The sequence below is a fragment of the Pelodiscus sinensis genome, chromosome 2 (genome assembly GCF_049634645.1).
Source record: "Pelodiscus sinensis isolate JC-2024 chromosome 2, ASM4963464v1, whole genome shotgun sequence".
Classification (NCBI taxonomy): Eukaryota; Metazoa; Chordata; order Testudines; family Trionychidae; genus Pelodiscus; species Pelodiscus sinensis.
Genome location: NC_134712.1, coordinates 194,212,470 through 194,238,890, shown reverse-complemented (window position 1 = coordinate 194,238,890; position 26,421 = coordinate 194,212,470). Strand labels below are relative to the sequence as shown.

Sequence of the window (26,421 nt, the reverse complement as noted above, 5' to 3'; positions counted from 1 at the left end):
AGTTATGACAACATAATGGACCAAATGAATACTAAGATGTCATCCTGGGTAGCAAAATTTAAAAATTAACTATTGAAATACAGCAAAATTTGGCAGAAAGTACGTCTTTCTCTCCCCCACACTCCAATACACTTTACCATCTTGTACCATCTTGTAAACCACTGGATTAAAAATATAGTTTTCTATATTTTTAGATTTTAAACTAATCGTTTAAAAAAAACTTTAAAATAAATCCTTGTGGCAAAATAAGATTAGTCAGTCTAGGATACATTACATACTATTCAGAATATATGTAATACTCATTTTACATTAATTAGTAACATTAGAAGTTCTCATGTGTTTGGATAAGAGTAAGGAAACAGAGTACATTTAAATGATATGGTGACATGCAAGTGTGCACACAGGCATTACTAAATATAACTAGACTTCCTAATCAGCAACATAAACTTTTGTGATATGATATCATGATCTAAGTCAAACAGTAAGTTAGTCAAGAAAGCAAAATAATTTTGTTTAAGAAACCAAATTTCTTCAACACTTTTTATAAGTGATGACGTGAATGCACAACTACATTACATCTATAATCTGCTTTTCATAACTTTTTATTTTAGTGTGCAACTGATATTGCTTAAGATACCCTAGATACTATACCAATTCTCAAAATACACACAGCTTACCACATTATAAAGGTTACATCAGTTTCTAAAGAGGTACTGAACAGATACACTACTAAGAGGTAGGAGAGAAAATGTTTATTGCAAATATTTTTGTCAGACTCTCCGGAAAAAACGTACCATCATAAAACTAACCTTCAAAAATACTGTTATGCATAAAGGAGCCCTTACAAGTTTTAAATCCATTTCTAAATTTTAAAATATCTTGCTGCTTAATATAGGTAGTTTTAACTTCACTAATCAAAACTATTCAATCAACATATAAAAACCCCAGGTGCTACGATGCTTAGTCATGTAAAACCTATAACAAGAATTACTAGATTTTGCAACACTATTACAGAAAACATATCTTACCAAAACATTTCTGGAAGATGAAGAGCGTACAGATATGATTTCCTGAGGTAATTTTGAAGAAAATGTGGGAAAATCATCTTCAACCTCCTCCAAAACAACTATACACACTCGACTCATTCGATCCGTTTGAAAAAATTGTATTCAGAACCACACTGTAGTAACCACAGCTGAGACAGCACAGAAAGGACTTTTACCTCCTGAGTATATAGTCTCAAACATAACTTAACACTGTTGCTGGTATTTTAAAACTTTAAAAATGCTTCCCCCCCCCCCCACTACATTTAATTTAACACCCTGAGATGTTCAAACAAGACTGTTTTAAATATACATACATTTATATTTTTTAAAGACAAGATTTCGCCTGTGCTACAATACCAAATTTATGAAAAAAACTACTAAAAATATTCTTAGTTCTAACTAGATTATAGTAGAAATTTCAATATAATAAATATCTATAGCATGTCCTTTTACCAGAAAATCTGCCTTTGTTAATATTGCTAAAGAATAAATTTATCCACACAGTGAAATCATTGTTGTAGATGACAGGACACCATTCTGTATAGCGTGAAACAAGGAACAATTGCTCTGACAGAGACAATCACAGCTACAGTGAGTCTTACAAGGTCAGTCTTCAATTTACTGTACTAGGCTTTCTGATGATTGAAAATAAAACATCACTGTACTAAATGTATCAGGTTCTTATTCTGCAATTTTGGAGCTTCATTTTCCGTAATGTCAGGAATACTTCACACAAAAATACATCTATTTTTCAGCAATGATTCATAACATGATATTCCAAGGTTGATAATTCTTCCCGATGTAATAAAAATCTCTGCAATGTACAGCAGAGCTGCAGTACATTTACATGCGATGAGTCAGACCAAAAAGGACAATGAGACTTCTGGAATTATAATATTGCCTGTTTAATCCAGATTTTCCAAGTGACAGAAACAGATAGTTTTACTCCATCAGTGAAACAAGTAATGCAGAGCATTCATTTTTCCTCCATCAGGCAGTTGCTGTAGCTGCTCCAAAAGGGACCCACTATGCAGAAATGCTGTTAAGGAAGAAAGCTTGCTTGTTTTGCTGAAGTAACCAAAAGCTCCAAGTGCTCGAATTACTGCCTTAGACTTCTCCTGCAACAGCAGTTCATCATTCAAGTGTTTCTTTTGATCACCAAGTGAATACAGCTTCCGTTATAGTCTTCATTCAGACTGTGGAAAAAAACGAGATTCTGTGCATCTTCTCTGAGCCAACTTCATGCAAATGTCTGTGCCAACCGGATTTCACTACTAGATATCAGTTTTCTGTTGCTGATTTTCAGATTGTATATTCATTCAGTAGATAGTCCTGTAAAGCTCTGAAATCCCACTGTCTGAATTGGTCATTACAGAACACGTTAACAGCGCACAGTTCACACTCAAAGCAGCATTCAAACTGAGCAATAGTCTAAAGAGCACAGACTGCAGACCAGCAGGATGAAATGCCGGTAATGCTCACATGTTACACTTACCAGAGAACTAAGCTACTGCTCTGGATGCAACTTCCTCTAGCAAAAAAATAAACAAACAAACAGTGCCTTTTGGGAAGCCCTCACAGTCAGAATGCTTGTGCCAGTTTTGTGACTAATCCAGCTCATACGTAAAAATTCTATAATTGAAGAAAGAATGAGTGTTTAACATTTTCCACTAAAAGCCACAAAAAAATCTGGTATACTGGCTCTGCTGACTGACAATTAAGCAAGTAAACAATTCCAACATTCTAACTACTTTCACATGTTACTGTACAGAACAACCAGGCAATTATTTTACTCTGAAGACAAAAAAAAGTATTTTAAAACAGAAATCCCCTCTAAAAACTGAGATATAAAACTAGCTTTCAATGGTCAGTACTTTAAAGATAAATGTAAATATTACTTTTTCTACTAAACACACACAAAATCTATAAGTCTGAAAAATGAAACCAAGCATACCATAGCGCTCATTAATTTCACAGTCTTCCAACAAGCTGAATTTATATTTTGATTTGAATTTGCTTACAGTAACCATGCTGGTCTGTGGGAGTATTATACAACTGCATCATATGCCATAAACTGTTGGAAATATATCTGCATTAAGCAAACTGTTTTTTGTTCATAAACAATATAAAGTTTTTTGATGGCTATTGATTGCTGAACAATTCAGATTATAAAAGTAGAACAGGTTGAATAATCTAGGTGACTGATCAAAAAACCCACAGATGAAATTTGATATTGAAAACTGCAAAGTAATGCACTTTGGAAAATAGGGATGTTAAAAAGCAGGTAATTGGGTAACCATGTAACTGATGAAAATCCAGCTGCCGGTGCACACTAACTCCAGGTTCTTAATAAGCAGCAGGTTTAAAACATAAGGAAGTATTTCACACAATGAATGTAGAGCCAACCTGTGGAACTCAATGCAGGGGAGATATTGCAAAAGCGAAAAATAACTAGGCTCAAAAAGGAACTAAGTAAGATCCCGGAGGACAGATCCATCAATGACTATTAGCCAAAAGGGTCAGGGATGAAACATGTTCTGGGTGTCTCAAAGGACTGCCCACCAGATACAGGGACTGGATGACAAGAGACAGAGCACTTTGTGATTTCTCTCTTCTATTCACTCCATTTAAAACATCTGGCATTGGTCACCATCAAAAGCAGGATTCTGGGTTACATGAATTACTAGTCCGCCCATTACTTTCATTCTTTTGTTCTGATCTGATGCTTTTTTATTAAAGTGTTCTTATTCTGAACTTCTATGTACCAGTTCAGGACATGACTACAAAAAAACCACCACACACGAAAAAAACCCACCAACCACACACCACCACAACCCACAGAAGGTATCTGTTTTTACTGCTTTGGATACTAATAGATGTATTTTTTTCAAAAGGTTAAGTAGGAATAACTGATTCCCATCAGCACTGTCATTCCAAAGCACTGTAGACATTTTGAAATCATATGCCCACTAGGGAGGTCAACCTGTAGGCGACTATATGATTAACTGATAAGCCTAGGTTTAAGTATAGTTACAAGCTGGGGTTCAAGCATAGTTACAAGCTGGGGACCAACCGGTTAAGTAGTAGTTCTGCAGAAAAGGACGTGGGGGTTACAGTGGATGAGAAGCTGGATATGAGTCAACAGTGTGCCCTTGTAGCCAAGAAGGCTAATGGCATATTAGGTTGCATTAAGAGGAGCATTGCCAACAGATCCAGAGATGTCATCATTCCCCTTTATTCGGCTTTGGTGAGGGTCCAGCGGAGGGCAACCAAAATGATTAGGGGGCTGGAGCATATGACTCATGAGGAGAGGCTGAGGGAGTTGGGTCTGTTTAGTCTGCAGAAGCGAAGAGTGAGGGGGGATTTGATAGCAGCCTTCAACTTCCTGAAGGGAGGTTCCAAAGAGGATGGAGAGAGGCTGTTCTCAGTAGTGACAGATGGCAGAACAAGGAGCAATGGCCTCAAGTTGTGGTGGGAGAGGTCCAGGTTGGATATTAGAAAAAACTATTTCACTAGGAGGGTGGTGAAGCACTGGAATGGGTTACCTAGGGAAGTAGTAGAGTCTCCATCCCTAGAGGTGTTTAAGTCTCAGCTTGACAAAGCCCTGGCCGGGTTGATTTAGTTGGAATTGGTTCTGCCTAGAGCAGGGGGCAGGACTTGATGACCTTCTGAGGTCTCTTCCAGCTCTGTGATTCTATGATTCTAAGTTAATCTTGTTGACTACATGCATTTCCCCTCCCCCTCCCCTTACTGCCCCTGTATCAGAGGCAGGGTGGGAGAAGAGAGCAGGAGCTGCTTAAAAGCCATCTCTCTCCAGCATTGGTTCCATGGTGCCACCTATCAAAGGCAACAGCAGGGGGAAGGGAGAGGGAGAGACAGAGGAGGCCGTCACAAAGCAACCTCTGTCCTCAGGGGGTCCGAGCTCCCCAGCAACAGCCTGTGTCCATGGGGAGCTCAGACTGCAGCCTTCCCCTGCGCCCTTCCCTCCCCCCAGCAGCCTCTGTCTGCGGGAACTTGGAGCGCCATGAACAGAGGCTGCTGCCACCCCGAACTGCTGTCTCTGTATTAGAGAGGGCAACGCAGGGCAGCAGGCAGCCGGTTTTTAAACTGGCTCCCACTTGGCACCCCGCACTGCTGCCTCAGAGGGTATGTCTACACATCAAAGTTAATTTGAAACTACAGCCATTATTTTGAATTAACTTTCCTAGCGTCTACACAGCCAAACCGATATTTCGAAATAAAATCAAAGTAGCGGGGAGCTTATTTTGAATTTGGTAAACCACATTCTACGAGGAATAACACCAAATCTGAAATAGCCACTTCGAAATAAGCACTGTGTAGACGCTTATTCCGAAATAGGGGGCCTCCAGCCCTTCCCAGTTTCCCCTGGTGGACACTTTGGGCCAAACCAGGAAAACTCTTCTCCTTTACCCCAGGCCCGGAGCCCTTAAAGGGGTAGACTCTGGCCACGCTGTATGCCAGAGCCAGGCCTGCCAGCAGTCACTGACCCTCACCCAGTGGCCAGAGAATGAGCCAGGCAGCCAGTGCCAGCCAGATGTCCCCCGCCCAGTCCCTCAGCTCCCAGGAGCCAGCCAGGGGCCAGAGACGGCAGGCGCCCTCCTGGACTAGTGCAGAGATCATGAACATCATTGAGATTTGGGGGGAGGCCTCCAATGTCCATGAACTCCGCACTAGACGGAGGAACGCCTCTGTCTACAGATGCATAGCTGGCACCATGGCCACCAAAGGCCACATGTGCACACAAGAACAGGTGTGTATGTAGATCAAGGAGCTGTGGCAGGCATTCGTGAGGGCAACTCAAGGCAGCTCCTCAGCAGGGGCAAACACCTGCCCCTACTTCGACGCCCTGAACCGTATCATGGGGCGGCGGGATGGTGTGTGCCACACTAGGGGGCAGCAAGCCAGGACCAGAGGAGATACCACGGAGGGTGCCACGCTGGCTGGACCCCCGAGTTGTCACAGCAGCAGAGTCACCAGAGTCATCCAGGGAGGCCACACCATGTAAGTACCATCACTGTCCCCTTACGGGGCGGGGGGTGGGGGCCGACCAAGGATCACGTGTGGGCCTTGCTTACCACGAATCATGCAGCAAACTAGGTACGTGCGAGCACGTGCTGTGCCAACCATGGGTAGGTGGCTCCAGCTGTGTGCCACACAGGGGCCATGGCTGATAGCCTCACACGTGTGAAGAGACCTGACATGCTCCTGACCCCAGGGCGGGACACAGCAGGACACCCTCCCTTCACAAGCCCCCTCTACACAGAGGTAGGGGACACCTCCCCCCCCACCTCGGCCGCACTATACACAACACAGGGGCATGGGTGCGGTCTCAGGGCAGCTCCCATTCCCAGGGATAGCCGGACATTCCGACTATGGCCTCTGTACAAGCACAGTGGCTCTGACGGTACAGGGCACGGTCATCCTCACCTCGCAGAGGGGGGCTGGGAATCACCCACTATGTCCACAGGAAGAACTGACCACTTCTCCTCTTTCTCCACAGCCACACCAGCTGCACGTGCAGGGTGCACCACCCTGCTCGGGACATCCTCCCGCACCCGAGGGCTCAGCAGGTCCACTGCAACACTGCAGGGGTACCGAGACCAGCACCTGAGGGCCCTGCGAGCCCTGCACTGTACCATGGAGCAGTGGTTGCAGGATGAACAGGAGTTTTGGCCGGAGCTGCCTGCCCAGGGTCATGCCATCTGTGCCCATCTGCAGACCCTGGTGCAGAGTGTGCTGCCTCATGTCGCTTCAGCGCCTGCTGCCTCCCCAGTGCCTGCTCCTCCTCCCACCTCAACCTCTACTCCCTCCTCCTCAATCTCCACATCCCCCACCTCAACCTTTACACCCTCATCCCCATCCCCCCAGGGACACCGAAGCCCCTGTAGTGCTAGAAGACAGTTGGCCTGGCAAGATCCCCCCTCCCCCACCCTTGAGCTTCCCCCTTCCAGCTCCTTCCTCCTAGGTTTTCCCCTCCCCTCTCCCACCATCTCTCCTCCCCTCTCCTTTCCCTAGTCTCCCCAGAATTTCATACCCCCTCCCAGTTTTGTTAAGTAAACAGAGTTTAAATTTTTGAAAATACGTGTATTTTATTTGACATCAGGAAGGGGGGCTAGGGAGGGGTAAATGGAAGGACATGGGGGAGGAATGAGGCACAAGCCCCCAGTGGGACATGGCAGGAAGGCTCTCAGTGCTCCTCAGAGTGGAAGCTCTCCTGCACCTCCTGGATATTGACAGCCCCCCGATGGACCTCCTAGATGGCAGCCTGCAGAAAGTGCAGCCAGGTTTGCTGCAACATGTGCAAGAGAAGCACCAGAGTGCCCAGGGTGATTTTTGAACAAGTCACAACTAAGGACATTTGACTAAAAGGAACGATTTTATGTTCTGGCAAGCTTTAGGCGTTTCACTAATCTGTTTACTTGGGAGAAGTGAGTGCTGTCCATAGAATGCAGGAAGACTGAGGTTTAAAGAACAAGGCTCAGGTACATTTCCTACAGATGTTCTTGAAGAACAAGGGAAGAGACAGAAAATATCAACAATAAAATTATTACATGTAATAAAGATTTCCATATGTCAGCAAATTTCTCAAGATACAATATGCACTGAAAGGCATTCTAATATGCTGCTTATATGTACAATATATAAGCCCTCTATTTTTGAAAACTCTCTTCTGAAATTGGCACTACCTTGCATACCTGACCAAAAATTACTTTAGAAAAAATAAGTCCACCACATAGTTGTAAAATGGCTCACCCATCCCACCAAATGTACTGTTTCTGGGGATGGATACAAGTCAACGATTGGTAGTAATCAATATCAAGGAATAGTTTTCTCCTCTCCCCCCCCCCCCCCCCCCCACTTTCATAATGAGATTATAACTACTGTTCAGTATACTGGGTCCATATGCTGTGTGTAAATAAGAAATCTTCAAAGATACACAAATATTTAAGAAGAAATATGAAGAAAGAAAAAAGTGAAGTATTACTTTATCGCAAGTTACAATTATAAAGCACTAGGGGGCTATGCCGCCTGCTCACTATGCTTGCTACCCCCCCTCTTGCGGGCGGTAGGGAACCCCAGCTCTCCCCCCAGCCACCAAGGCAGGCCAGGCTGTGGGCACACCAGCCTGCATCCCTTGTCCCTCCCAGCCAGCCCAGGTCTCTTATCCCTCCCCTGCCACACCAGCCCAACCACCACTACCACTCCGCCGCACCAGCCCAAGGCCCCTTTTCTCTACCCCCCCCCCCCCCCGACAGCTGGGGCCCCTTCTCCCTCCCCTCTGACAACCCAGGACCCCTTTTTCCCTCCTTCTCCTCCTGCCAACCTAGGCCTCTTCTCCCTCCCCATCACCCATGAGCCAGTCACTTCTCCTGCCCAATTCTAACTGCCCCTTTACCGGCCACATCGCACACCAGGCCTGGCTCTAACCCCAGCAGCCTGCCCACCCGCATGGGGCACAGTGAGGCACAGGTAGTGCCGTGTGCACACAGTGCTCTGGGTTACTACAGCCTGCTGAGGTGGGGAAAATAGCAGAGCGGGAGGGCCACTGTGCAGACCTCTCCCCCATGCAGTTCTGCCTGCACTGCTCACATCCCCAGCCCTGCACAGAGAGCTCAGGGTTGCCCACTCACTAGGGGCAGAAGGGAAGGAGCAGACAGTTTGGTGTGGCAGCTCCTGTAGGCAGCTAGGGGGTGCTCAGGCAGCCACTGTATGAGCAACTGCTGGGAAGTGGGTGAGTCTCCATGGGAACAGCTAGACTCCGGACAGTTGAGCACCGCACTCCGGCTCCCCAGGAGCCTGGCAGCAGGGGAGCCCCCCTCCCCAAGAGCCTGCTGCTGGCAAATAAGCTCTGCTCCAAGTGCCTGTCCCCGGGCTGTTGTCCTAAGCACCATAACCCCACCCTGTCCCTGGGCTGTCATGGCTGCGATGTGGGGCTGCTACTGTGCTGTGTTTCTTGGTGTTAAAAGCCCTGTTGGGTGTGGGCGGAGAAAGAGGAGTAGGGGCTTTGTGTAAAACAGCAATTCCAAGTGGCGAGGGGAAGAAGCAAGGTTGGAACTGGGAGAGGAGAAGGGGGGAGAGAAGGAAGAGGCAGGTGGAATACAGAGTGACATGATGATGGTCACTGTTGTCCTTTAGGAAAAAATTTTAATATATAGAGAGATAATTTTGTTAACTAGATAGATTCACTCATTTGAGAATTCTCTACTGATCATCTTTGCAATTCATGACCTACATACCTACCTATGTCAGGAATCCAACAAAAACAGTAAATATGTTCATTGACATGAGAAATGTAGCCCTTCATACTTATAACAAAAAGTGCAAGTTTCTAGATTGAGCACAGTAGTTTAAATACAAAAGTGATTTAATAAAACATTTTTTCTTGTATATATTAATTGTAAATTAATTTTAGAATGGAAGTGTTACATGTTAAAACCACAGAGTTAAAATGCAATTACATCATAGCTAGCCACAGCTTTGTTTAAAAAAAAAAAATCAACATTGTACGAGCCAATATACGGTTAATATACGAGTTAATATACGAGCCAATACGGTTAATATACGAGTCAAAACCACACCACAAATTTGCTATTTAACAACTCTATCACCTCACATAGGAGACAATGTACTCCCCAAGTATAATTGTTGTTTTACATTCCTCTTACAATAGCTGATCTGAACTGAAAATACAAACTGATTGAACATTACTACATACCACAGTGGGTCAATCTGAAACACAATAGTAACTTGCTTTAAAAAAAGGGAGGGGGGTCAAGAGTCAAGAATTTATTTGAATAAGAAATAGGTAAGTAATTTCAAATGTACTCCAAACTAATCCACTCATTTTGAAATTTAAAAGCTAGGCTGCAATGGGATTCCCTAGCTTTACAAATATCCAGGAAATATCATTACATTACAAAATCTATTCTGAGATTAGATGCATACATTTACTTTCCTTTAAAAAATAAAAATAAACGTTCAAGACTTTTAAGCTTTAGCCTCCCTGCATGTTTTCTAAGCCTGGTAGGAATTAATTGCCATAAACTATACATACACACAAATGCAAGGAATTTTCCCCCATTTAAAATAGGCTTTATTATTTTTGTGGTGCTGTTGTAATAGCAGACTGGGAGACCTCTGTGTATGGACTCTAACTTTCTTCTAAAGAAAGAGAAGCAATATATTCCTAAACTGACTAATGGGCTACCATCATTATAGTGTGAACACCACCTGCCTCTATTTCTCACACAGTTATTAACTGACCCCATAAGAAATAAGGGCTTTCCAAGGGCAAGCAAGGATGAATGCTGCAATGGTACTAGTACCAGGGATAAAAAGCACATCCCATCAAATCAGGAGGAAAATCTGAAGATCCAAAATTAGATGGGAGTAATGCAAGATAGCAAAAAGATAGCAAAAAGCCATGAAAAAAGTTATAAAAGATAACTTTAGAGATATGTAAAATATAGTGATCTTAAAAATTTAATTTGAGGGATCAAGAGAGCCTTATGCAGGCATCCTCAAAATCTCTATTAAGAGTGTTCAACATCTTTTGCATTAAAACACAGTTGTCCTAATGTAAGGAACAGTAGGTGTAACTTGCTGAGACTGGTCCAGTGGTAACCACCAACTAAAAGATGAAGTAGGAGATCATATTGAAGCACACTGTATTTTAGGAGGATAAGCATCTACAGCATTAGTCCATGCAGCAACAGTACCCTCACTGAATTTCTGCTGAATACGAGTAAAGATTCAGTAACAGCCAGAGAGAAATTAAGAGAGTTATGTTCAAGCAGATGGAAGACATCTTATTGTTCATGGTAGTTTCAGCCTATGAAACAAAGTACATAAGAACGGCCGTACTGGGTCAGACCAAAGGTCCATATAGCTCAGTAGCCTGTCTGCCAACAGTGGCCAGCACCAGATGCCCCAGAGAGGGTGGACCGAAGACAATGATCAAGTGATTTGTCTTCTGACATCCTTCTCCAGCCTCTGACAAACAGAGGCCAGGGACACCATTTCTATTCCCTGGCTAATAGCCTTTTATGGATCTAACCTCCATGAAATTATCTAGCTTCTCTTTAAACTCTGTTATAGTCCTAGCCTTCACAGCCTCCTCTGGCAAGGAGTTCCACAGGTTGACTACACGCTGTGTGAAGAACTTTCTTTTATTAGTTTTAAACCTGCTACCCATTAATTTCATTTGGTGTCCTCTAGTTCTTCTATTATGGGAACTAATAAATAACTTTTTTTTATTTGCCCTCTCCACACCACTCATGATTTTATATACCTCTATCATATCCCCCCTCCGTTTCCTCTTTTCTAAACTGAAAAGTCCCAGTCGCTTCACCCTCTTTTCATATGGGATCCGTTCCAAACCCCTAATCATTTTAGTTGCCCTTTTCTGAACCCTTTCCAAGGCCAAAATATCTTTTTTGAGGTGAGGAGACCACATCTGTACACAGTATTCAAGATGTGGGCGTACCATAGTTTTACACAGGGGCAGTAAGATATTTTGTGTCTTATTTTCTATCCCTTTCTTAACAATTCCTAGCATCTTATTTGCATTTTTGACCGCTGCTGCACACTGTGTGGAAGTTTTCAGAGAACTATCCACGATAACTCTAAGATCTCTTTCCTGATTTGTCGTAGCCAAATTAGCCCCCATCATACTGTACGTATAGTTGGGGTTATTTTTTCCAATATGCATTACTTTACACTTATCTACATTAAATTTCATTTGCCATTTTGTTGCCCAATCACTCAGTTTGGTGAGATCTTTTTGGAGTCTCGCACAGTCTGCTTCTGTCTTGACTATCCTAAACAGTTTGGTATCATCCTCAAACTTTACCACCTCACTGCTTTCTCCAGATCATTTATGAATAAGTTGAACAGGATTGGTCCCAGGACTGACACACCACTAGTTACCCCTCTCCATTCTGAAAATTTACCATTTATTCCTACCCTTTGTTTCCTGTCTTTTAACCAGTTCAGTCCAAGAAAGGACCTTCCCTCTTATCCCATGGCAATGTAATTTACACAAGAGCCTTTGGTGAGGGACCTTGTCAAAGGCTCTTTGAAAATCTAAGTACACTATATCTACTGGATCTTCCTTGTCCGCATGTTTGTTAGTGAAAACATTACTTTTATTTCGTGTTTCAAAGTACAGCAGACTTCTGATAATCCGGCATCTTTGGGACCTTGGGGGTGCCAGATTATCCGATATGCCGGAGTATCAGGAGGTACTCTAGCAAGGGGGCTGTGATGGGTGGGTGGAGACTTCGGGTGGAGAACGGCGTGGCGTGGAGCGAACCAGGTGCTGGTGAGGGGCTGCATTGCGAGACCAACCCTAGCTGCTCTGCCCCAGGGCTTCCCCAAGTCCATCACAGGTCAATTTCAGCAGCGGTGAACTTGGGGAAGCCCTGGGGCAGAGCAGCTGGGGTGCTGCAGGGCGGCGCTGCAGGACCAACCCAGCAACACCCCAGCTGCTCTGCCCCGCACCACTTCCCCAGGTCCGCAGCTGGTCACTTTCAACAGCAGCAGCAGCGGACTTGAAGAAGCGGTGCGGAGCAGATTCAATTGTCTGGCTAGCCGGAGCACTTCCGGGTTCCAGTTGGTGCCGGACTATTGGGAGTGCCGGACCTCTGGATGCCAAACAATTGGAGTTTTACTGTACCTTGCAACTTATCTTCATCAACAGTGGGAGCTAAGCACTTTGAATATCTCTGGCACTCTTTTCTAATATTAAAAGTACCTACACTAAAAGGTATGTATCACTGTAACCTTACACCCACATCTCTACAATTTTTAAAGAACACACTCGTTAAGACCTTTCCAATGGATTACATATAAGAGCTATGAGCCAGAAGTCACTGAAAAGACCAGATAAAGATGCTTTTTACAATAGTTTAGTCAGTCAATTACATTTCTGATGGCAGAGATTAAGGCCCACTGTCACTGACTCCCAAGTGCCAGTTCCATGAGGTGTAGTATGTCAGAGAAAGAGACAAAGGGAAAAGGTGGTCCTTGAAAGAGCTGTACTTTAACCACTTATACATAAAGGTGTCCTTTAAGCCCATATATCTCATACAACAGATCAACTGTTTTCCATGCCACCATATAAATATTTGCCATTTTCCGTATTTGTTCAATCCATTTGCCATTTTCCAATTTAGTTTTATGCCATTTTCTTCCCCCACCATCCTCACAGTCTTTATTTTATTTAACTCCAAGTCTTTTATTTTTCTTGGTATACTGAAGTTAATGAAAGATGTGTGGCTAAATCCCCTAAACTGCTTTATAAATGCTCAACCTCTCTAAGCTAGTTGTATCCTGTATTGCTGCAGTATTCCGCATTTAACATAGTTAATTATTTCCAGCAAGTGATTTTAAAAAGAGAAAATTCCACTGAACAAAGCTCAAGAATAGAAGCTTGAAGCCTGGAACAACAAATTAGGTCAACATCTAAAGAGAAGAATGTATAAAAAAGCACAACTACTTGCCAGTACATAACACGCACTTAAGACTAGATCTTGAGATCAGACACAGCTATAAACTTAAACCACACCATTCCAGGAGACACTGTATGTCTGACGCACTTTTGAGTCACAGTTCTTCCCATTCCGCCTCATTCCCCCAGGAGTAAGGAGGAAGCAGGGGAAGGATGATGAATAGGGCAGCAGTTAAGTTTCCAGCCCCTCCTTTCTGGTGCTACTCTGGCTTGTCTGTGTGTCACAGTGGGGTGCAGAAAGAGGTAGGGGGGTATTGTGGAGATAATCCAGGCTTCCACCTGTTTGTCCAACTCTTTACCTGCCCATTCTCTGGGTGGTGAGTCCTGTTGTTTTTCCTAACTCTGAACAAAGCAGCATTTAAGTATTCCCTCATTTAGCCTGACTAAAAAAGCATAGAACATCCATGAGCATTAACAAGACTCCTCACAATCACCATCATGTGATTTATTATAAAACAATACATATTGTGGACTTTACTACTGTAAAGGCCAGAGGGCTGCAACAAAGTGGGAGAAAGGCAGCCCAAAAAAGGGTAAAAGGCCTTCTAAATAGAAGCAGAGGATGGCATGACCATTAGAAGCAGCTGGTAGGGAGCTGGCTCAGGCAGACTGGGGCCAGCTGGAGGCTTTTAAAAGCCTCCCCAATTGGAAGGTGGGAAGGAGAGTGAAAGGATAGGAGGAGAGCAAGAGATTGAGAGTAAGCCCTAACAGCTTTAGAGCAGAAACAGCAAGGGAGAGAGTCCCAGAAGAGTGACAGGGCTCCCTACCCCAGAAACAAGCTGCAAGCCCCAACCCCTGGAGAAGAGGGTAAACTGCCAACCCAAGCAGTGGCCTGGGAAAGAGGGGCCTCATCACACATTAGCTATTAGTGGACAAACCTACCTAACAAAAAGAACTGCAGGAAGGAAAAAGAGGCAAATATGGTTTGCACAAGTCTCATGCACCCCTATTAGAAGTCAGACTATGTAAGTGAGTAGTCGAGTACAGGCAGTCCCCGAGTTACGAACGGGGCAGTTACGAACGGGGTTTGCTGCCCGTCTCCCTGGTCTGCTGGAGATCAGCAGACCAGGGAGACGGGAAGCAAAGCCTCTGAGGACACCGGCAGTGGGACAGCCACGGCGCGTCTGGGCTGTCCGCTGCCCGCGTGCTCTGCAGCTTTGCTCCCCGTCTCCCCAGACCAGGAGATGGGGAGCAAAGCCGGAGCAAAGCCGGGGAGCATGCCGGCAGCGGGGCAGCCACGGCGCATCTGGGCTGTCCACTGCCCGCGTGCTCCACGGTTTTGCTCCCCATCTCCCTGGTCTCCTGAAAACCAGCAGACCAGGGAGACGGGGAGCAAAGCCGGGGAGCACACGGGCAGCGGACAGCCCAGACGCGCCACAGCTGTCCCGCTGCCGGCGTGCTCCGCGCTTTGCTCCCCGTCTCCCTGGTCTGCTGGTCTCCAGCAGACCAGGGAGACGGGGAGCAAAGCCGCGGAGGACCCGGGCAGCGGGACCGCGGTGCGTCTCGGTCCCCCGCCCGCGTCTCCCTGGTCTGCTGGGGGGGGGGGCTGAATCAGGAGGCCTGGGGCAGAGCAGCTGGGGTGCTGCTGGGTTGGTCCAGTAGCACCGAGGAGCGGCGCTACTGGAGCAACCCAGCAGCACCCCAGCTGCTCTGCCCCAGGCGTCCCCAAGTCAGCCGCTGCTGAAACTGACCAGCGCTGACTACAGGAAGCCCGAGGCAGAGTTGCTCTGCCCCGGGCTTCCTGGAATCAGCCGCTGATCAGTTTCAGCAGCAGCTGATTTGGGAACACCTGGGGTTCTTAAGTTGAATCTGTATGTAAGTCAGAACTGGCGTCCAGATTCAGCCTGTTGAAACTGATCAGAGGCTGATTCCAGGAAGCCCGGGGCAGAGCAACTCTGCCTCGGGCTTCCTGTAGTCAGCCGCTGGTCAGTTTCAGCAGCGGCTGAATCTGGACGCCAGTTCCGACTTACATACAGATTCAACTTAAGAACAAACCTATAGTCCCTATCTTGTACGTAACCCGGGGACTGCCTGTACTCAACTACCTGATAAGGCTAAGTTTACTGGGTAGGTGAGTCAAGTACTCAACTACTCGATTCCCTCCGCTTCCTGCCTCTGATACAGAGAGAGCAAGGAGGGGAGGGGAACAGACGCCAGTGCTGGGGCTAGCAGGCTTAAAAGTGGATTCCCCAACACTGTCTGTGGTACCACCTTCCCCCCACCTCTACCAGAGGTAGTGGAAGGTGGGGGCATAAGGGAGGCTGCAGCAAAGCAGCCTCTACCCACAACAGGCCGAGGCTCACCGCAGGCAGAGGCTACTCTGGCAGCAGCCCTTGGGCCGTGGTGGCCCAGGCTGGCCAAGGGGAGAAGCTGCTCCAGCAGCAGCTCCTGTCCATGGCCAGCCCGGGCCGCCACAGAAAAGCACTGCAGGACCCCATGTGAGCCGGGACGAGCAGTCCTAGTTCATGCCGGCTCTGAGACAGCTGCACCACTGCATTTTAAATGTAGTAAGAGATGCTGGGCTCTTACTACATTTAAAATACAGAGGCACAGTGGTCCCAGAGTTGCCATGAGCCAGGTCTGCTCAGTCCTGGCTCACGCCAGCTCCTGGAGCTACCCCCACTGTGGCTCTGCAGAGCAGTCCCTCTTATGGGCTAATCATGTAGTCGATACAAATTGCATCAACTACATGATTAGGCAAATAACTCGTCTAACATTCTTAACCTCTACAGCAAATACATGCCAGCACCATGAAAGTTATTTACAAGAACTGTATTTCCCTGAAAGTTTCCTTTCCTTGACTAAAGTCTGCAGATCTGTGACACTGAGAACATCAGCCTTTCTGTAGCTTGGAAGCAAAATGAGTAACTGATAAGAAGGGAACATCCGCTCCCTGAAGTGCCCTCCAGTTCAGACAGCTTCCATAGTAACTTCTAATTTCCTAAATAATGGGGTGTGAAGTGTACTTAATTCCCACCCACCATGTACTAACAATCTGGTATCTACAGCAGGTAGATTTTGGATGAATGCACCTTGAGAAATCTTCTGATTTTATTAAATGAAAACCAAGAAGATCTAGGAAGTGATGGGCTAAGTGGCCCTTTGTTTTCTGGTTTTTCTTCCTTGTGGGCTACTCTCCCTCTCCTCACTCCATACTGAAATGTGGTAAAGGACAGACTAGGGATGTTAGATACCATGTAATCACATCAAATGTTAGCAGTTACACAACTACTCAATAGTCTCCAGGGGCAGAGCTAGCCACCAGTGCACTCCCAGCCCCACTCCAGGGAGCCCCTGCATTCCCATGCTGCTGCCTCTGTATCAGAGGCAGCAGCGCAGAGTGACAAGCAGAAGCCAGTCTGCGAGAGGAGCCGCACACAGAAGTTGCTCCGTGGCAGCCTTTCCTGCCCCCTGTGCACAGCAGCAGACCCATCCATGGCAACATCCCTTGCCCCCACCCCCACACTGCTGCCTCTTATAAGAGAGAGCAGTACAGGGGAGGGGGACAGGCAGCACCACGGAGCCATGCTCGTGGGAAACTGGCTTTTAATCCAGCTTCCCCCAAGCATCACCTCCTCCTTGCCCTCTCCCCCTCCGCCTCTGCAAGAGGCAGAGAGAAGGGGGCGGGGGGGAGACAGGCAATTCCGCAGCAGTCACAACACATGGGGATCCAGCTTGAGGCAGCAGCACCGGAGTGCGAGGGGGGCAAGGGGCTCCACGGAATCTGGTGCTCGTGAGGAGCCGGCTTAAAAGCCAGCTCCCTCCTTCCCCCTCGCTGCCCTGATACAGATGTAGCATGGGGGGGGGGAAGGAGGAGCGGGACATGTATTCAACAGAATTACCCAATAAACCCAAGCTTATCAGTTATTCGTGTAGTCAAATGTCCACTATCATCCCTAGGACAGACCTGGTAACCTGCAACACATGCTGGGAACAATATCATGGATGTTTGGGTATGGCAACCCACAGAAACAGCTGACGACAACAGCCAAATACTTTTCCATGCTTTTAGGTGTGACAGGAGGAAACCCCATTCCCCTGTTACATCTTCCTGAGGAAAATGAGCTAGAATGTACAGATATAACATGTCTAGGATAGCTGGTAAGCTCCTAACATAATATAGAAGTGCTCAAGGCTTTTTACTTCATTACTATATTTTTATAGGTTTTTTTTATTTTTATATACATAAACAAACAAACAAACAAATAAAACAATGTAAATCAGATTAGGATAGCTTCCCTTCCTTCCAGGGAAAGGGCTCCTTTTATGCGCAGACATTCACACAGACTGTCATGCGGTTTGGTCTTTTCTGCATAATCTGCTATGCTGTATTCTTGAATGTGAACTGGGGAAACAGTGCTGATTTCATTTCCTTCCTTTTTGGAAGTCTGTGATCCTGCTTCAGAGTGGAGAAACTAAACTGGGTTCAAAGATTGCTCCAAAAATACTTTAAGTGACCAACAATCACCACTTCCTAAAAGAAACTGGGCGTACTAGTTCCCTGCACCAACACAGGTCTCTGCTGGGGGTCTCAATGTCCTGGCTTGGATTTCAACAACCAACTCCACCAAACCTGTATCACTCTCTTCTGTTGGGACAGACCTGTTTCCCCCTTGGAGATTGAACAGCTCAGCTTTGCAGTCAAGAGTGACAATTGGCAAGGGGTCTAGGGATTCAAGCATGTTCTAACTGGCATGTTGCACTTTTGCCTACTGTACTTGTGGAGATATGAGAGGGGAAGGGGCTTGCCCGTGGAAGTAGGGTTGCCAGGTGGCCAGTATTCATCCAGACCGTCTGGTATTTTCACCTTCTCTCCGGTAAAAAAAATTCAGAGAATACCGGACACCTAAAATATCTGGTATTTTCTGATTTTTTTCCCCCCCGGCCAAGAGGTGAAAATGCCTGGCGCCTGGCACCTGGCAAACTCTCATCTCTCTTCCCCATCCCCGAACTCCCTCAATCCCCCAACCCCAGCCCCCATGCTTACCTGTGTCCGCAAGGCTGCCAGCACAAAATGGCTGCCCACCAAGGGGAAGCAATGCTTCACCTGAATCTAGTGCTCAATCACTCCCCTGTTCCAAACCCTGCACTCTCTTAAAGGGGACATGCTGTTTTAATTTAAATTTGGGGTTTTTTTGGCTTAAGTCTTGGAGTCATGGGGGTTCCCCCCCCCCAACTTTGGTCTCTTCCCCCCCTCCCTGCAACAGAATTTTTTCCCAGGTTTCTTTTTTGGAGGGGGAATCAGTATTTTTGTTTCAACCTTCTGGCAACCCTACCTGGAGGCAGTTCTCAGTCCTATCTGCTTCCTTTCTGGCTGAGGGAAGACACTGCATTCTACCCAGGGAACTGTCAAAACATGATAATGAAGCGAGTTTCACAACTTTTCTTTAGACTTTGGCTTTTCTTGGCCTAGTTTTCTCCATGAAGCCTGCAACACCTCAAAAGTGGGAGCAGATATGAGGAGACAACTTCCCAAAAATGCAATCCTGGGACATAACTGGGAGTTAGAAAGCCAGTGCTACTGGACTATAATGTTAATTAAATTGGTATTCTCCTCAAAAAAGCTCTCCAACAAGGAGGTCTGCCTGAGCTCCTGGACAGTGCAAAAGCAGAAAAAAACTGGAGTGAACTTCCAGAGGCAGGGCATTCCCTCTTCTGCCAATGACTGATGATAGTTCTGTTCCCACCTCTAAGCTGCAGACAAACTGAAGTACCATTGCAATGGATCTGAGACTTATGACCAAGAAAAAAAATCATCTTTTCCTACTTGTACTATATTTGCTCTTGCTAAGGCATATCCCAACTTGACCTCTATTTCCCAGTCAATTCGTTTTCTTCTGGGAGATATTCAAGATCATTTTAATTTGAGACCAAGTAGGTTACATTTTATATAAATGTATTTAAATCATCATACAACCAGGAGATATGGGACTGTAGGTTTTGAAGCTGGAGCAGTTTTTCATTATTATTGATATGTACTAAACAAAACTGCCTCCTAAAAAGATAGGAAAATAATTTATTCATATGCACACAAACTTACAAAGGCTAATAAATTTAATTACAATAATAAAAAGTAATTCCTGAAACAGAGCATTGTGTATAAAGAGTTATTTTTTAAAAACCTGACTATAAAAATCAGTCATGCCCATCAGTAACGGATTACATGTTTACCACATCAAAAAGCAGAAGAAAAAAAATCTTTGTAGTTAAATACGCTGCTAGGGTTACAAAATGTTTGCCTTTACAATCCAAGCCTGTTCATGTGTACAACGTCAGCTGGAGCATACACTAATATTTCAAAGCTGAAGTTGGGAATATACACCACATAAACTATTTAGGAAATACTCAAAAATGATTCATGTTGTTCTGGAAGGGTGGAGAACAAACACTGCATTCAACTATTTAAAATCTTCAGTGATGACTCATGAGCCATGGGCATTTCCAGAATCGTCCAGTATTTTACTCTTGAAAAGGGGTTGTTGGTTATGCCAGAAATTATCAGCTAAGATTTGCCAAACAGAAGATCTAGCTTTCGGTGAAACTATTCAATTCCTACAATAGAGTAAATAGATGGGAAAGTTTACTCAAGCAAGAGTGGACTGCGTGGAGTTGAAACTATCTCTTCAAATGTTAGAGAGACCCTCTTGAAATCATTTTCTAAGCCTGCATAACCACTAAAATCCTTCCTGTTGGACAAATATCTAGAAGCCAACAGCAGCCTCAAATTTCCCAATAAAATAGCGTAATATATTAAAGGAATGCAGAAATCTAAGTTACAGAAAGTAAAAAACAAAACTAAAACTTCTGCTTCAAAAGGTTTTGAAGAGAAAACCTGAAATAGACGTGCACTGCCAGATTCTTCCCATGATCAGCAAGATGTTTTTTAAATTCAAAGTCTGTAGAAAAATGTCAAGTCACTCTTTCTACTAATGTTTTATGAACTACTGCTCTAATCAGACTCTTCCTTGGAGAAAGTGTAATGGGTTAATGATAAATGCCAGAATACATTAATACATCATAATTTAAAATATATGTACAGAGTCAGGGAAAACAAACTTATGGTATCCATAGTAACCTTAGGTCAGCTTTTACTCACTTAGACTATTTTCTGTTCCTATACATACCAGTAACAGGAAATAACTCAAATTAGCAAGAGAACTAAATTACCATTGCTATGGTTACAAACTATTTTATTTTTCCCCTCTTGTATATCTAAATGCTCAACCTTATTGCACATGCTCTACCCCAACTCACTTTGCAAAAGTAGTGAGAACCAGGATTAGTAATCACCCCCAGACATAAAATGCAGGATTGGTTTTTGTTTGGTTTCGTCTGTTTTTTGAGTTGAGTGCAGTTGTCCTAAATTTCTTGGAGGATCTTAAGATCTCTCAGGAGTCATAATTCCTGTGACATCTGGAAGGAGTGTAACAGGCTCCTTATTCACAGCAGTTGGTGAACAAGGGAGCAGGGAGCTTAGTCAATACAATCCACTATAGCAGCATTTCTCAATCTGTGGGTCACAAGCAGCTGGATTCAGTATTTCACTTGAGACCCCTCTCCCCCAGACTGCAAAGAGTGGCGGAAGGCAGCCGTGGAACTCCAGGAGCGTGGCTCAGCTGCAGGAGAGGTGGCAGGAGAGTGAGGCCGGCACCGGAGCGGATGTGCGAGGGGCCAGCCAGGGCATGGTTGCTGGGCGACCGTACACTTCCCCAGCTGGGAGAGGGCGGGGTCCCTCAGGCAGCAGACTGGGGGGATTGGGTCAGGGCAAAGGACTCGGAGGTAAATGGGCACGTGGGGATCAGAGGAGGAGGCAGAGGAGACACGGGAGAGATCAGAAGGAAGGAACGAACCAATCAAATGGACAAGGAGTGGAAAAGAGGCACAGAAGAGAAAGATGGGGGGGAGGAGCTTACTGGGGGAAGGGCGTTGAGGACCACAAAGGCCTTGAAGGAACCCCAGCAGGGCCAAGAGTCTGGTGAGAAGGGGGGAGGAAGCGACCCAGGGCAGTGAGGGTGGGGAGGGGGGTCACACAAATTCAGTTAGTATTTTAGGGGGTCATGGTATCACGAAGTTTGAGAATCCCTGCACTACAGCATGAGGAACCTTATTGGAGGTTTCTGAAGCTGCAAGATGGAAAAGCACCCCTCAAAAATTAATGAATGAAGCAAAGCCAAAATACCTCAAACACTGCACCAAGAGTCAAAGTTTATTCTCGATATGGGAGAACTATAAACCCCATCACCAAATTTAAGAATATGCTTTTCATCAAGTTATTAGTGCCTGTTTCAAGGGAAGCGATCGCACGGGGGACAAAAGAAGCGATACAAAGATACGCTTAAAGCCTCTCTCAAGTCCCTGGATATTGACACCACCTCCTGGGAGACCCTGGCACAAGACCGATCAACATGGCACACGCTGATCTACCAAGACTGTCAAACATCTGAAGCCAGAAGGACAACCATAGCACAAGAGAAGCGAGCACTCCGTAAAGCCAGAGTCGCAAAAGCTGCAACAGTGGTGCCCACACGTCTGCCCGACATGTGGCAGAACATTCCGTGCCCGTATCGGCCTTATCAGCCATTTGCGGACACACCGTGGACAGTCCACAACCCGTTAGATGTCAAGGTCCTCTTCGAATACGATGGACGAACAACAACAATGCCTGCCCTACTTTCGCCCCTCCCCCCAAATAGTGAGGAAGAAAATTTGTGTAAACATTTAATGTAATGTTCAGGAAAGAATGGTCAGACTTTAAAATAAATTCAGCATGTATAAAACATTCCAAACAAACGTTCACAGAGTGCTGCCCAAAGCAAGAAAACTTTCAATTGGCCCCTCTCTAACAAACATTCCCATTATTAGATAGTTACTTTGCAGCCAAGAAGAAAATACTTGTTTTGCTTGGAACTTCTTTAAGAGCCCCCCAAAACAGCCCTCTCAACATCCTGATAGTGAACTTCCACACGCACACTCTTAATTCCAGAGCACTCTCCTTATCTGAAAGTCCCCTAACACTTTGGGGAAATAATCTAGCATCATTAAGAAATATCTGTACAAAGAAAGCTTTTACTACATAATAAATTGCACAGGTTTTTCTTGGTACTTCAGTTACCTTCTGAAAGTTTGACTTTGTGGCAAGCACACTTCACCTACAATACCACTCAAGTTTTTTATTACGGTGAGCTAACAAACTATTACACAAGTGTCAAACAGTTTCTTATAATTTCTATTGCTCCATATTCCTCAGGAATACTTTTTTCCCCCTCAATAACTGTTCCCCCAAACCTCCCCCCCCCTTTTTTTTGCTTGCTCAACAACAAAATCATAAAAAAAAAATTGTTTGGTGTTCCTCTGTCTTAAGTTTAAGAAACACTGTTCTAGGGTGATGGGGATCTAAAGAGCTGCTCATGTATACTTTTCCTCTTCAAAAAGGCCATTTCTTTGGGAGATTTTTTTCCCAGCATAGTGAACGAAAATGAATGTAGACAAAGGAAATCTTTCAATTCCCAACAGACCAGCATTATAATTCTAAAATCTCTACCAATCTTCTCTGGAAGGCTTCTTACTGGCCTGGAAAAGAACACTTCCTGACAGAGTGGATAAGTGGATATGACTCATTGGGGGGGAGGGGGAGGAGAAGAGATTGGCTTGAAACAAAAATTGAACGGATACATGCAGCATAAGTACACAGACCTTTTTAAAAAGCCAGTTAAACGGAGCATTAAGCACAGCAAAAATTCTACTTAAAGTCTATGAATTAGAAAATTATTTTACTTCTATTATGCATTTTGTTACTGTACACATAAAAATTAGAGCTTGATTTTCACTATGAACACAAATATATATGCAACAATAGGTACAGTAGCCTCATGAAGAGTCGGGATCCTATGCTCTCAAAGTGGAAGTTACCCACCACAATGTATTCAATTTTCATGTACTACACTAATTTCGTGTGTGTATATAATAACTATAAAAAAACTTAAGTATCTTTTTCAAAAAGTTGCACCAATTGTCAAAAAGGTTCTATTATTTTTAATTGTACCATATTTGAGAAATTTAACACTAGGACATAAGACAAGAATATAAAATCCTGAAATGCTATATCCATATCTTAACTAAGTAACCTCTCCCCACAATTCCATGCTTAGAATTCTCCCAGAGTGTCAATAGTGGCGTTCAATTCATTCTAATCAGTTTTGGATTTCAATTAGAAAATTGTGTGTGTGTTGTGTACAAAGACTATTTTAATGGTTATCTTTTAGTATTTTAAACCTTGTTTTATGGCCTGGAACAGGATTTAATTTATTTCATATTACATTAGTTCGCTGCTGACATATACAGGTCTCACGAACAGGTAATCTGACAATTTTAACTGAGGCTTTTCATTCAATTCAGGGATTTCAAACATATCTTTCAATTCATGGAGCTTAAGACGTATACATTTCAACAAAAATTCACATTTTATTTAGTGGGATTCGTCAATATTTTCACAGTACTGCTTACTGCATAAAAGACTGAATATTTAATAAAGATTACTGTGAGAACCAAAATTCCTTAAAACATGAACTTCTAAATGGCTGTACCCACTCCAGATCCTATAGGCTTATCCGCGAGTAGTTTCATTGAATTCAATGGTTCAACTCACATATGTAAAGTTAAGCAAATGATTCAATGTTTGCAGACTGAAAACCTAGCTGAAGTGCACATGAAGAGTCTAGTTTGTTTATTAATTTTCAGTTATTTGCCTACTTTAATACTTTTTAACTTCCAAGACAGTTTTATAGATTGAGCATTTAATAGATTGATAGGACTACATAAACTCGAGTAAAATTCAGACGTTCTGATGAAGTTGTAAAGATCTTTGAATTTTCAAATACATAGGATGCAAGTGATGCATACAGATATCCAAAATTAGATACTACAGGGAACAACTTCGTGAAACTGGAAAACATGATCATGAAAAGCTACAAGCAGGAATTTACAACTAGTGGTGTGGACAGACTCACTTTTAAGTTTTTAAGTGAACTTTCCTGCCCCCACACTTTTTTTTTTTAAGTTCGTTCTTGAAAAATCGTTAGTAATACTATGTTTCTGGTATAAACTGAAAACCAGAATCCTAGGGTAACCCTAGGCATCATTCATGTGTGCAATTCTATTTTCCTAGCTTTTACTGTACTAAATTGTCCACATCTTTTCTCTTTCAAAGCATTCTAGGTTCTATTATCAGAGCACTAAGTAAGTTTTTCTGAATGGAGTATTTCATTCAGAAATAGAATAATGTTCCACTTACAGACACTTCAGTCATCTCATTTACTGTACAGAAATTTCATTCTTATAATTTTCTATATTAATCTTCTCCCTTTTCTAAAATAGGGAAATCTGCATGAACGGGTGTCTTAGTTCTGTACATTTTTGCTACTTATTTTTCATACATGAGTGTTTCTGCTGGACAATATTACACAATAGTTCCTTTTAAAAAAAACTCATTCATGACTATTATGAGCCATATCCTATCAAACTGGAACAAGAGCAAATTTCAGGACTGCTTCATCCAAGCATAGCTGGCTAGAGCAAAGAAGGTCCGTATACCCCTTCGAAACGCCTGATTCTCTGCATCTATAGACTTAAAGCACGCAAAGATGCCAATGGCCTTTGAACAGTAGTATTCCCTTCAGAACAGTTGGAGACATGAGATAAAATAAAAAACCTCAAATCATCCAAAATTCTCACTTTTGGGGATTAGGAGAAGTTATCTACTATACCCGAAAAAAGCTTTTTTCCCCTCCAACACTCATTAACTTTGCTCCTAGATAACACTTGGAAATATTTGTACTAGGAAGTCATTGTCTTGGGCAGTTTTCTAAGCTGACTGAAGACAGACTGACGCTTGACCAACCCACAGAACAGGCTCCAAGCTTCAGTATGCCTGAGGTATGCTGCCTGCCAGGGATCCATATCCAAGATGATTGTCGAGTATCATCCAGTTCTCTGAATACTACCCCTTCTACCCATTCTTGGAGGCACATGATACTGCAAGGTATAACCTTCAGAAGATCAGAAGTGATTACAGGGCTCTGGGAATATGGGTAAAATGTTTGGACCAGCACAAACAGTATGATCTTTGATCCTTCCAGACAAGGGTAGGGACACAAGCACACACAGATGCAGCCTGGCTGTGAAAATGGTGTCAGGAGGGTTTGGCTTCCCTGGAAAACCATCTTGTGGTCAAGAAGGACTGCTAAGCAAAGATGAGTTTAACTTATTGAGGAAGGGGAAGAGCATATTTGGGTACAGAGTGGCTAACCTAACGAGGAATGCTTTAAACTAGATGCAAAGGGAGCAGGAACCAAACCCCACAGGTAAATCAAAAGGAGACCGGGGAGAAGGGTGAGAAAGTGGGGACAACATAGACTGTAGTAGCAGGGATAAAAGGAGAGACAGGACAGAATTGGGGAAGAAATCAAGTCAATACAGGTGGCCCTCGACTGACAATGTGATCGGTTCCTGGGGAAGCATCACAAGTCGGGGGTTTTGTAACTTGAACCTGCATTTACAATAGGCGCTATGTGCAGTCATAAATGCGGGCCAAGGACATAAGTGAGGGGGTTTCGGCCCCTTCTGCACTTACAAAAATGGTTTTAAGTATGTGGGGGGGGTCGTAACTCAGGCCGTCATAAGGTGGGGCTTTCCTGTACAGATGTCAATATACTAATGCAAAAAGTATGGGGAATAAACTTGAAATGCTAGTAAATAAAAACAACTATGACATAGCTGGCATCAAAGAGACTTGACAGGATCATATGCATGACTGGAATATTGGTAGAGAAGAGTACAGCTTGCTCA

The 26,421-nt window shown here is 44.2% G+C and overlaps 1 protein-coding gene across 8 annotated transcripts in view; it reads right to left on the bottom strand.

The window, feature by feature from the left end:
- ANKRD28 (ankyrin repeat domain 28) overlaps window positions 1-26,421 on the bottom strand; it is a 234,980-nt gene that overhangs the window by 158,666 nt on the left and 49,893 nt on the right. The window contains exons 1-2 of one of the 8 annotated variants that reach the window (XM_014578648.3): window positions 1,500-2,824; window positions 1,029-1,195 (exon numbers count right to left, since the gene is read on the bottom strand). The exons of 4 other annotated variants lie outside the window; for them this stretch is intronic. In XM_014578648.3, coding sequence (XP_014434134.1) covers window positions 1,029-1,145 — 117 coding nt within the window. In that variant the 5' untranslated portion in view covers window positions 1,146-1,195; window positions 1,500-2,824. Of the gene's footprint in view, window positions 1-1,028; window positions 2,831-26,421 lie in introns of those variants that run through there. 3 more of the 8 variants (XM_075922121.1, XM_014578649.3, XM_075922125.1) reach the window with 3 other exon arrangements.